We start from the raw sequence: 13,130 nt of genomic DNA, 5'->3' as shown, positions 1-13,130 counted from the left end.
CTCACACACACACACACAAACACACCCCCCGACCGTGTCTGTGTTGTCACTTCCAATAACACTTATGTACATTTCTAGAACGAGAAGTCCAGCACGCCAGTGTCCAAGTCCAGTACCCCCACGCCCCGGTCGGACGCCCCCACTCCCAGCACCGCCTCCACCCCGGGCCTGAGGCTCCCCCCCGGCAAGCCCCCGGGCATCGAGACCCTCAGTGAGTCCCACATCATCATAACAGGAACGCGTCAGTGTCCGCGTCATCATAGCGAGCCATACAGTTGAATACAAGACGGCAAGACGGCACAACACATTTTCCCAACAGCTCTTCCCTTTGGGCTCGCAGGGGAAAAAAGAAAAGCAACAACAATAACAACAATAACAGCACACTTGTCTCACTGTACACCTCCTCCTAGAATTCTGCTGCGTGTTCACAGTGAAGACCATTTAACAGCCACACAATATCACAACAATACCTTCCATTTCCCCGTCAAATGCCAGAGAGTGAGAGACTGATGGGGAGCGAGAGACCAGACACACAGTGAGGGAGAGACGGTGAGAGATTGCACACATAGTAAGTGAGAGACAGAGGGAGAGAGCAAGAGTGAGAGCTTCGACATGGTACAAGAGAAAGAGAGAGAGAGAGAGAGAAACGGAGTGAGAGAGTATACATAGTACAAGAGAAAGAAAGAGAGAGAGAGATGCAGTAAGAGCATATATATATAGTACAAAAGAAAGAAAGAGAGAGAGAGAGCGCGAGAGAGAGAGAGCGAGAGAGAGAGAAAGCGAGTGGGAGTGAGATAAAATAGTACGAGAACAAGAGAAGGCGATAAAACCCATTAAAGAGAACGCTTGAATCCTCAAGTTAAACGTGCTACTTTAAAATCAAAATAAAAACATTACTTCACCATGGGTTGATCTTCCTTCAACTGGACTTACTCGCTCACTCTACCTACGCAACACAACATAACGGTCTCCTCCCCCTCCCCAATCTCCCCCCCCCCCATCCTCAGTCCCCGGCCTGCGGACCCCGCTGGCGGTGCCCTGCTCCTACCCGGGCCCCTTCGGCATGGTCCCTCACCCGGGGCTGAACGGGGAGCTGGGCAGCGCGGGGGCCGCCTACGCCGGCCTGCCCACCATCTCGCCCCAGATGAGCGCCGTGGCGGCGGCGGCCGTGGCGGCCTACGGACGCACACAAGTGGTAGGCTTTTTTTGTCTGCGGCGCAGGTCCTCGCCGCCGCACTCCTGAAAGGGGGGCGATGCTATGCCACCAGGTGTGAGTGGGGATGAGGCGTTACAAGCCGGTTTGAAAAAGCCGGCCTTTTCCTGCGGTTGAGTGAAAGTCACAAGCGGGCGTGTCCACCTAGAATGGAAGAAAAAGGGTGCTTATCTATCCGTTGTACATGTAGCTCCTAGATGTGCGATGGATAGGCAAGCGACATTTGAATTTACTGGGTAGGCTGGTGGACGGATCTGTCTAGAATACATCTACTGTAGGTGGACCCTTGTGATGTCAACGACACACAGGAAGAGGCAGATTTTCACTGGCTTGTAACGGCTTATCACCCTCACACCTGGTGGCATAATATCACCCCTTGGCTTTAAGCAATGACCCACGAGAGGCTGGGGTGTACAGGGATCTTGTAACCGCTAGGCGGCGTTGTTAGGCACAGTGTCCAAACGGCTGCATGAAATGCGATATCTTGTTGGAAACATAATCCTCATTCTACCACAATGGAATATAGTTCCTCCAGACAATGGTTGCCAAGCAACGCAGGCTAGCACACTTTGAGATTGGCAGCGTATTAATACAAAAATATGAATTGTTATGTGGTCACAGGTGTGTGTTTATATTTTTATTTTGAGCCTATCACATTCAAGGATGTGACACATTCACAACAAAAACCTGTGTGGATGTGTGTGTGTGTGTGTGTGTGTGTTTGTTTGTGTGTACGTCCACGCTTGCAACTAGGTCGAGAGTGATAAGGGGGTCGCAAGTCTCCCGAAATCATTGTAGGTGACCCCAGCTTACTAGCTGGAGAACCACTGGCCTAGAGCACAGGCTGCCAAACACACAAAAGAACATTCTGTAGGTGCTTATGTCCAAACGACACTGCTCCTAATAGTTTTGTGTGTGGCTGGTTGGTTGAGTGGTTTAGGTGGTGTAGTGGATGGGTGTTTGGGTGGTGTAGTGGGTGTGTGGCTGGGTGTTTGGATGGTGTAGCTGGTGAAGTGGGTGTGCGGGTGGTGTAGGTGGTGCCGTGGGTGTCTTGCTGGGTGTTTGGGGTGGTGTAGGTGGTGTAGTGGGTACAACGGGACAAAAAAAAAAACCTCTCTTCACTTGAACAACAAGAGCACCCTAAATTGTATCATGGACAAGCAATTCGTGTGCCCGAGTAAATCGTACTGTTTTAAGTGCACCGCCTTGTTCTGCAACCACGGCTCAAATCGAAAGCAATCTCAACGACTCCCACCCTGCTCAACACACTTCTGCGGTGCGCCAGCGTTTTATTCTATGTGGTCAACAGGTTTATCGTTTTTTTCTAGACTAGTGTTTAAAGACTGTGTGTGAAGGTAAGGGAAAAATGCTATTCCATTTCAAAACATTCCATGGGGGCACATATTGATATTCATGCTCTACGCTGTAGAGATTGCTTAGAATATTGCCTTAGGCTTGACATGGGCTTTGTGTTCTACAGTCCGTTTGGCACCAACGCAGCAGCCTCATGAGTTTAATGCCAGTCCTCCTTTATCTCCTGTCTTTTAAAGGTCTATGCATATTTAATTCTTACTCAGAATTGCCCATACTGCAGGCGGGAAAAAAAGGCAGCTCTTGGCATTTGATTCTGTTGCATTTCACTGCGATGACAGCGTTGAAGTGATTTTGGATGTCACACATACACATGGACACACACACACATACACGCACACACACACGCACACTCAATGATCGCACTCGTCTTCATGGCACCCACAGCCCTGGCGCTGGCTGTGAATGTGGGTGTGTGCTGTATTTATGTGTGGTTAAATTCTGCCCTCTCTCTCGCTCTCTCCCCCCCTCTCTCTCTCTCTCTCTCTCTCTCTCTCTCTCTCTCTCTCTCTCTCTCTCTCTCTCTCTCTCTCTCTCTCTCTCTCTCTCTCTCTCTCTCTCTCTCTCTCTGTCTCTCTCTATCACTTTCTCTGTAACTCTCTCTGTCTGTCTCTCTCTTACTCTCACTCTCTCTCTCTCTCTCTCTCTCTCTCTCTCTCTACTGAAGGTGGGATTTGATCCTCATCACCATATCCGTGTCCCGGGTCTCCCGCCCAACCTGTCTGGCATTCCAGGCGGAAAACCGTATGTACCATGTGACTTGTGAAAACATGCTGAGGAGATTTACATGCACTCCTCTCCAATTATTCATCGGGTTGTTATTCATCCTCCGATACACAAAAGGGTCATTTTTATTTGTGTTTGTGTTTATTTTGCTCACACTTCTGTCATTACACTGTTCAACAATATTCAGTCATATTATTTAATATCAATGATTTGTCAATGTGGACTTATTTTCCAGTGTTTGTTTTATGTTATGTTATGAAAACATTTCAATTTAAATCAGAACAATGTTGCAAAAGCCCATACCTTTGCCCAATAGGGTTAGGGTTAGTGTTAGGTGATAGAAAATGATCCCCAATACGGCACCAACAGTGTGGTAAACCCCTCCACCCCTTTTGCCCTGCTACACTGTCACGCACTAAAGGTGAGCCTTCCCCATCTCTCCCCCCTCATTTCCCATGCTGCCTCCCTCTCTCTCCTCCTCTCCCCTCTCAAACCCCCATGCTGCCTCCCTCTCTCTCCTCCCTCTCCCTCCCTCATTCCCCCATGCTTCCTCCCTCTCTCTCCCCCTCATTCCCCCATGCTGCCTCCCTCTCTCTCCTCCCTCATTCCCCCCCTCATTCCCCCATGCTTCCTCCCTCTCTCTCCCCCTCATTCCCCCATGCTTCCTCCCTCTCTCTCTCTCCTCCTCCCTCTCTCTCTCTCCTCCTCCTCGTCCCTCTCCCGTCCTCCAGAGCCTACTCGTTCCACGTGAGCGCCGACGGCCAGATGCAGCCCGTGCCGTTCCCCCCGGACGCGCTGATCGGGCCGGGGATCCCCCGCCACGCGCGACAGATCAACACACTGAACCACGGCGACGTGGTGTGCGCCGTGACCATCAGCAACCCCACGCGCCACGTCTACACCGGCGGCAAGGGCTGCGTCAAGGTGTGGGACGTCAGCCAGCCGGGCAACAAGACCCCCGTGTCCCAGCTGGACTGCCTGGTGAGTGGGGGGGGGGGGGGGGGGGGAGGGGGGGGGAGAGAGGGAGGGAAGGAGAGAGGCAGAGAGAGAGAGAAATAGGGAGGGCGAGAGGCAGAGAGAGAGAAATAGGGAGGGAGAGAGCGAGAGAGCAAGAGAGGAGAGAGTGAGAGAGCAAGAGAGGAGAGAGAGAGCGAAGGAAAAAGAGTGTGGAAATGAACCTCTCGGCACTCCACTTGGGACGAGGGCAATTCCAAAAAGAGAAGTTTTATTCACTTCCCAAAAACAAACCGAACAATAAATAAACATAAAATAAATCAATGGTTCCAAAAACACAAATTAACATTTGCAAAGAATAAAAGAAAAGCTGTTCATAATTTTCTAGCTGAAATACAGCATAATTTAGCCCAACAGGCGGGTGTAAGTAGTGGCCTCACGTCAAGCCACCTCTTAGTTAACCTCCCAAACAAACAATGCGACACCCCTTAAATAGGCCACCTAATTAGTCACAGGTGGACCAATCAAGGCCCAATCATTAGGCCATACCATGTGTCAGGGGGGACCATTTCAAACATAGCAATCGAACCGTCCTGTCGCTGGAAGTGAGAAAGGTTTCACTTTCAGAGAGAGAGAGAGAGAGAGAGAGAGAGAGAGAGAGAGAGAGAGAGAGAGAGAGAGAGAGAGAGAGAGAGAGAGAGAGAGAGAGAGAGAGAGAGAGAGAGAGAGAGAGAGAGAGAGAGAGAGAGAGAGAGAGAGAGAGAGAGAGAGAGAGAGAGAGAGAGAGAGAGAGAGAGAGAGAAGAGAGAGAGAGAGAGAGAGAGAGAGAGAGAGAGAGAGAGAGTGATGGACTTGATGGACGTCAATCCTTCACAATGTTTCGCTCCCTGAGAGAGAGAGAGAGAGAGAGAGAGAGAGAGAGTGATGGACTTGATGGACGTCAATCCTTCACAATGTTTCGCTCCCTAACCGCTCAGGGTTCAATCGATAGCAGAGCTGTAGTGCAAAGCACTGTGGTAGCAAATGCAACATACATTTTTAATAATGTATTTTGTGTTTTGTTTTTGGGAGGTGAAGAAAATCCAAAACAAATGTGTTATTTGTATTGAGTCATTAATAATGCATCAATGTCTCTAACAATAATATAAAACACCTCCTGTGTGTGTGTGTGTGTGTGTGTGTGTGTGTGTGTTTGGCTGTATGCATTTGTTTATGTGTGTGTGTGTGTGCATTTGCATGTGTTTGCTTCTTTGTGCGTCTGCGTCGATGTGTCTGTGTGTGTCTACATCTGTGTGTGTGTGTGTGTGTGTGTGTGTGCATGTGTGTGTGTGTGTGCGCGTGTCACATCAGAACAGAGATAATTACATCCGCTCCTGCCGGCTCCTTCCTGACGGGCGAACGCTGATCGTCGGGGGCGAGGCCAGCACCTTGTCAATCTGGGACCTGGCCACGCCCACTCCCAGGATCAAGGCGGAGCTAACGTCGTCGGCGCCCGCGTGCTACGCCCTGGCCATCAGCCCCGACTCCAAGGTCTGCTTCTCCTGCTGCTCTGACGGCAACATCGCCGTCTGGGACCTCCACAACCAGATCCTGGTTAGGTACGCACTACCGCCTTTGTGTCTCTGTGTGTGTGTGTGAGTGTGTGTGTGTGTGTGTGTGTGTGTGTGTGTGTGTGTGTGTGTGTGTGTGTGTGTGTGTGTGTGTGTGTGTGTGTGTGTGTCTGTGTGTGTGTGTGTATTTCGTCTCTGTGTACGATCATATGTGATGATATTGTTTGATTCGCCTGCAAAAGTGGCCCTTCAATAACACCTGCGTAGCGTTCATTCAAAGTTTGCCTGAGGCAGCGTTTCTATGAAGGGGAGGTGCTCATGATATCAAAAGATATGTATGACATATTTGTGGAATGTTTGCCGCATCAATTACGTTTATTAGGTTTGGAATCTAGGTAAATGGCTCATGGCTAGATATTTTTATATTATGAATTTTAATTCAATGTATTTTCCATACATTTTCTAAATACACAAAAACACATACAATGCAAGAAAAAATCAATAAAATGTCACATTGAAATATTAAAAATGTCTTTTTTCACCAAGATTCTGACATGAAAAGGAGCGTAAGATGCGAACAAGCGCATACTTTTCTTTTCATGGAGACTTTTCACCAAGATTCTGACGTGTGTGTTTCGATGCGTGACTCTGCGTCCTGCTGTGTTTCCCTGCAGGCAGTTCCAGGGCCACACGGACGGGGCCAGCTGTATAGACATCTCCAACGACGGGACCAAGCTGTGGACCGGGGGCCTGGACAACACGGTCCGGTCCTGGGACCTGAGGGAGGGACGGCAGCTCCAGCAGCATGACTTCACCTCACAGGTAACGGATGGACACACGGACACAGATACACACAGACAGATGCACATACTAACAGACAGATGGAGAAACAGACAGACACAAGCATGCTCGCTCATTCACTCACTCACAAACACACAGAGACACACACACGCACATGCACACAGAGAGACAGACACGCACACACACACACACACACAAATGCACACACGTACACACACACACAGACACTCACACTCACACACACCCAAACAGACGGCATTGCATTATTTATAACTCAATACAGATAGCAAAAAAAATTACGTTGAATCACACACACACAGACAGACACTGAGCTGAATGCTGAATGTGTGGTTGCAGATCTTCTCTCTGGGCTACTGTCCCACGGGGGAGTGGCTGGCGGTGGGCATGGAGAACAGCAACGTGGAGGTCCTCCACGTCACCAAGCCTGACAAGTACCAGCTGCATCTCCACGAGAGCTGCGTGCTCTCCTTGCGCTTCGCCCACTGCGGTAAGCCTCTTCCAGGCCCGTGACGTTCAGGGCGCCGGAGGGAACCGTGGGCATGTTGTTGTGTTTTAAAACCATCTCTTCAGCCTCCCTCCAGTCTAAAGAAAGCTGAGGTAGCCGATAAAGTGTGAGCCAAAACAGTATATTTTTGTACGTGGGCTGAGCATTGTTTTGGTCAACAGCTGATCTGCCTCCTTATATTAATTTGCTTGAAAATGAAACTTATTTGTTGTGACTTACAAAAACGAACTGTGGCATGATGTTATCGGATAGATCTCTTGCCATCCGATCCAGCCATCCGATGGTGTGCTATAGTAATATATCCTTTATTCTGCAGGGAAATGGTTTGTGAGCACAGGAAAGGACAACCTGCTGAACGCCTGGAGAACACCATACGGAGCCAGCATATTCCAGGTAAATGCCAGCATATTCCAGGTAAAAAAAGAGCATATTCAAGGTAAATGCTGCGCTACCGGATAAGATCCATGAAAAAAGGAGCTTTATAATCGAAACCAATCAGCTAATTTCTCACTAGGTCTATTTTTCCTATTCATCATGTTTCATTCATTTCTATTTAGGCTCTCTGACCTTGGGTCTACTTGCTGGTTCGCATAAGCCACAGGTGCAATATAGAAGTGAGATGGGTTCGCTCCAGATAAATCAGATATTTTACTCTGACCCTTAAAGCCAGCAGTGTTCAGCGACAAACCCTGAGACGAAACAGGAATGGCAGCAGATGCATTAAACTGCATGTGTGTTAACAATCCTAAACCTAATTATTCATCAGCAAGCCGCAGAGGAACACAGTGGATCTCTTTGAATTCATTCAATGAAACCATCATTACTGCGATTACTGTTAGGGACAAAATATAGAAATCCTTCATGATATCTAGAACATTGTGTTGTGATTTGATGACCCATGAGTTTGTGTGCGTCGTGTGCCCACAGTCGAAGGAGTCGTCGTCCGTGCTGAGCTGTGACATCTCTGCAGACGATAAGTACATAGTGACGGGGTCAGGGGACAAGAAGGCCACGGTGTACGAAGTCATCTACTAGGACCAGCGTGGGGAACACCGTCTCTGATGTATATTTCTTATTTTGTATAAAAACAAAAAAAAAAGATTTGTACGCAACAAACCAAACTGTTTGACTATCGTCGTCGACCGTGACCCCTTGACCTCTCGACTGAACAGCCAGGGCCGAGCACTTGGAATATTTTGTATGTTTTTCTTTATTTTGAGGTTTGTTGTGGTGAAGATGAGTGAGTCCGTCTCGACAGGAGACCGAGGAGCAAGGTGAACGACCGGGAGAGCCGTGAACGGCTTGTGTTCCTTCATCTTGTGCTTCCTTGAGAAAAAAGCTACCTACTGTATGTACATTCGCGAATTATTGATCTCTTTGTGTGATTTGTGACATCACATTTTTTCAGTATTCGGGCCAAGGTTGCTTTTCTTTTTTTTTTTAATTCTTTGCATAATACCTCACAGTGTTGCTCAACAGATTTCTCATTTTGGTGGCGTTTAATTTAATTTATTCAAGTGTATATTTATCTATTCAACACACTGGAAGAACATCATTGTAACGGTGCGGCTGCCCGTTACCACAGGCAGTGGATACAAACAGAACTGACACCGCGATTCAAAAGCACCCTTTTATTGGCACACACAAACATAACACTCCAACACTTTCATGACGCCACCTGCAACACGCAAACACAAAATACATTATGAGGAAGCCGGTCAGGGGACACGGTACAAACGTGGCTGCGGGAGGACACGATGTAAAGTCCGGAAGAACATATGTGCGTTGTGGGGGTGACATCATATGGGCGAGATCAAGTGTGTGGGAGGAGAGGGGTGTTTTGGGGGACTTGGGGAATATTTAAGAGGTCAGAAAAGTGGTGTATGAGGATGGTCGTTAGACAAACATGTTTGGAGTAATGTGTGTAACTAGGTGTAGGGTTAGGTAAATCGAAATGGGTACTGGTAGGTTTAATTGAATTAAAGGTGGTATGGGTCAGGCTGGGTATGTTATATTCAGGTCCAAATCACGTCGGGCGGTAGAAGGGTCTGAGGTGAGCTGGTGGCAACACCTGGCTCCTGGACCAGCCAAGGGCTAAATTAGTGCCCAAGCGGAGGACTGTTATTTTCTTTGAGTTGCGATTATTGAAGTTCTTTTTAAGTGTAGTTAGTCATTGAGTTTTCTTTTTTATTTTTTGCCTCGTGACGGACATCTTGCTACAGTGAATAAACGCATGTAACTGCCTTTCCCACATCGGTCGCACTGCCTCCCTTCCTTCCACCACCGCAAGGCCAGCCTGGTAACAATCATATTGGAAACAACTGTGGAAAAATCGTTTTTCTCATTTGGCGGATTCTGTTATTTCTGTAATTTGACACAAAATAATGTTTAAGATTTCAAAGTAAAGGAAAATAGCACGCAGAACAAACAATGGTCTGATATATTTCTGATGAGAGCGATCCTACTGTAAACCTTTTTTCATTCATCGTAAAATGTTTAGTTTTGTTATGTTTTTGCTGCTTTTTAAAATGATTTCATGCATGCATGGTTTGCGTGACCATGCCCGTGTATTTGTGTCTGTGTGTGTGTCGTGTGTGTGTGTGTGTGTGTGTGTGTGCGTCCATGCATGTGTGTGTGTGTGTGTGTGTGTGTGTGTGTGTGTGTGTGTGTGTGTGTGTGTGTGTGTGTGTGTGTGTGTGTGTGTGTGTGTGTGTGTGTGTGTATGTGTACTGAATGGACTGATAGAAGACCTCTTGTGCCCACTCAGCCCCTTTACATCAGAAAGCAAGTCCCAGCTGTATTTTCTATACAGTTTGAACACGTCAGGTTTATTTTCTTATCTTTCTATCACAACAGTTAAAGAGTCAAAGGGGCATCCCGGGCCCATATTGTATGACACCCCCCCCCCCCATACCAAAAGCCCAAAAACCCTTGTGAGAACACAGAGGCGGGACAAGTGTTGAGTGACAGTTGATGGACCCGACCTCACCCCATTCACTCTACCTTAACGAAAGTGCTGGGTTCATCTTAAACGCTAACGGCCTGAGTTGTGCTGGTTGGACGTCCAGAATCTCAACGTGGCATCACAGCACAGTGCCTTTCTGCCGTGTGTGGCTGTGCACTCATCTATTTCTCATGGTTTTCAGTCTCACACAAGCTTTGTCATTGGAATCGACTATTTGGAGGCAGTTCCTCCCGGCAAAGATGGCCGTCTCCGCTCACTTTGTCTTCTGATCACACAAAGCTCTGTGAGTGTTTTCACCCAGAAGCTTTTGATTTGTATTTCTTTCTCTTTTTTTTAACTAAGTGTGCTAAACAAAGGAGAGCACCACGGGAGACATGTTCATAGAGCTACTGGTACTGATGTGACTGGCACACACGGCCATGTGGTTTAGTTCTTAAAAAGAATTGTTGTCAGAACTCAAAGCATGTGTTCCTGTTTACTGAGTGAACACCTGCGCGTGGCGTTCTTTACAGATGGTTGTTTTAGACTTTATTAAGACGGCTGGGACTTAAGAAAATGGCCTTTATGTCAAACGTCACCCATATACAATAGAGGTTTAAATGACTTTCTTCGGGAGGTGCAAGGTTGTTTTAATATTCTCAAAAACCGTATGTTTTCTTTCAAACGACATCAACCGACAGCTGAAACCCTTATCCCTTCAGCGCCATAATGGTGGTTGTGTATAACCCGCTGTTCAGCGCAAATGTTCAAAAGACTAAATGAAGGCTTCATCCTCCTTATTTCAACATCTGGAGGGTAAACATGGAATCATCCGGAGACTTCTCTTATCAGACATTGGCACCGTGATGCATTCCCCTCTTTGTTTTATCAGTATATTAATTTATAGTCTTTAGAAATGGGCTCTGTGAATGGATTCATTGTCAAGTGTTTTTTCTTTTTAAAGAATCAGGTACAGCAGGAAATAGAAACTGATCATTTATTTTTCCTGAGTCTGTAGTGAAAAAGGTGCAACAAAGTACCTGCTTGAAACTACAATTATAAATCAAAACCTTATATTTTGGCTGAACTCTCCACACTTTACAACAGATGTGTATTTAAAGCGAGGCCTCCTTTCTCTTCTTGGTTGTTAAACACAGAGACATATTGTCCTTGATATGATCCAACAACTGTAATGAAGTTGGTTTATTCCACTGTGCTTTTTGAAGCAACTTGAAAACTACTATGTGTGATTCTTGGTCTAACATGAGTTATTAAAAACCCAGTGTATGCATTACAGGAAATCAACATCAATACACGTTTATATTGGAAATCTATTGATAAAACGTTGGTTGTAAATAATCCAAGAATCACATTTGAATGTGACAGTTTAGCTGGTTGACATGAGCTAATATAATGGAGATTATGTTATATATACAGTAATAATGTGAAACGTTTTGTTTGACCAAACTCATGATGGTATGAGATAATTGCTGTACAAATGTAATAATTCAAGCTTACAATGCAAAGAAATAGTTTTTCTTCAATACAAAATGCCTTTGCTCTGTTTTTCTAGTCTGTGGTTGACTTTATTAAATTATTGTGTGCAGTTATATTTTATGTGTAATTTATTTTCTGTAAACGTCTTCAAATATATAATATATAATTTCCTTGGTCCAACCCGGATTCAAAAAACCAACCAGGAATATATTTTGTGAATGAGTTCTAAATATAAAGAAATTATACGACAAATTTAAACTTTTTATGATTGCTTGTCAGGGACGTGCACAGGGGGGTTGCTCAGGTTGCCCGGGCAACTGCCCATATGCCCTCCTCGACTCACGTTGCCCTTCCGAGGGAGAAAAAAAAAATCCATTCCATTCGGGCATCGAGAGCGAAAGTCAGTAGGGGGAGGGCAAACTCTTTACGTAGCCGCAGCGCTGTAGCGTTGCTTGTCGGAAAAGGTGAGTTTGAGATGTATAACAAACGAACAATCATCATCAAGTTTTATGAAATGAATTAAAATCTTCATAAATCCAGGCTCAGTTTGCCACGTAACGTTTAGCCTAAATAATCAGACAGCTAGCTAGCTTGGCATTTGGCTTTGGCAGGCAAACTAAGCTACATGTCTGCTGATAGTTAGTTTCCAACGTTTCGTTTTAGCAAGAAGAATGAATGATGGAAATAATGCATCACATGAATTCTTTCATTCAAAATGGTTAAATGCCTAACTCTTATCACTATTTTGGGTATTGTTTGCAAATTGTTATTGTTAAGTGAAGCCGAAATACCCACTGAAAATAGGCGGATTCAGGAGAGAGAGAGACAACTCAAGGAGGCAGCAAAGGGGAGCACATCACTGAATGGTTGGCTATGAAAAAGCCACCCAGCAGGTGAGACAGATACTTTGCATTGTGATAAAGATGACAGTGTGTAGGCTAATTGATTAATTAATCTCATAGACTCATATTTTAGCCTACTATTGGCAATTTTTCATAATTACATTACATTTAAGATGAGGAGCATGATAAATAACTAATCAAAAAAAAAACAGGCTATTTTAGAGGTCCTTTCAAAGAGCTTGCCTGAGCAGAACATAAATACCACTGCTTCTAGTGGGCATTAAAATAATAATGATAATGGTAATAATGGTAATGGTACGATAATGGTAATCATGTTATATCCTTCTTTAAGTCATGTTTTTCCTGCGTTATCATTAGTAGTAGTTAGGGTGATTGAGTGCTGTATTTCAGTGTTTTACTTATTTGTAATAATATATGAATAAAGACCCTGTTATTCTCAGTCCTTCATATAGCCTGTGAGGTTTTTTAGTTTTTTTTTTGGGGGGGGGGCTTTTTTCAGGTCAGAGCAACTGCCCCTCAAAATTTCTGCGCACGTCCCTGTTGCTTGTTATTATTCATTATTCATCAATGCAATGAATAATTTGGTAATCATGTGATGGTGAGTTAATTAAGAGGATCTCCTAATGAACTCCTCATCTTGAGTACAGATGCAATTCACTGCAATTCACTGGAAGTACGCCTCATT

General features: G+C 45.6%; 1 protein-coding gene across 1 annotated transcript in view; it reads left to right on the top strand.

Annotated features, from left to right (window-relative positions):
* LOC311343297 (transducin-like enhancer protein 4) overlaps positions 1-8,305 on the top strand; it is a gene marked incomplete at its 5' end in the record, with an annotated part of 17,397 nt that extends 9,092 nt beyond the window's left edge. The window contains 9 exons of the mRNA XM_084468171.1: positions 79-211; positions 1,008-1,195; positions 3,252-3,328; positions 4,042-4,291; positions 5,615-5,862; positions 6,489-6,636; positions 6,973-7,123; positions 7,458-7,534; positions 8,069-8,305. Of these exons, the coding sequence (XP_084324297.1) occupies positions 79-211; positions 1,008-1,195; positions 3,252-3,328; positions 4,042-4,291; positions 5,615-5,862; positions 6,489-6,636; positions 6,973-7,123; positions 7,458-7,534; positions 8,069-8,176 (1,380 nt within the window). The 3' untranslated portion in view covers positions 8,177-8,305. The remainder of the gene's footprint in view (positions 1-78; positions 212-1,007; positions 1,196-3,251; positions 3,329-4,041; positions 4,292-5,614; positions 5,863-6,488; positions 6,637-6,972; positions 7,124-7,457; positions 7,535-8,068) is intronic.
* Between the last annotated feature and the right edge of the window lie 4,825 nt (positions 8,306-13,130).

This window comes from Micromesistius poutassou (genome assembly GCF_964030765.1).
Source record: "Micromesistius poutassou genome assembly, chromosome: 5".
Taxonomy (NCBI): Eukaryota; Metazoa; Chordata; class Actinopteri; order Gadiformes; family Gadidae; genus Micromesistius; species Micromesistius poutassou.
The sequence above is the reverse complement of the archived record's forward strand: the minus strand, read 5'-3'. Positions and strand labels throughout refer to the sequence as shown.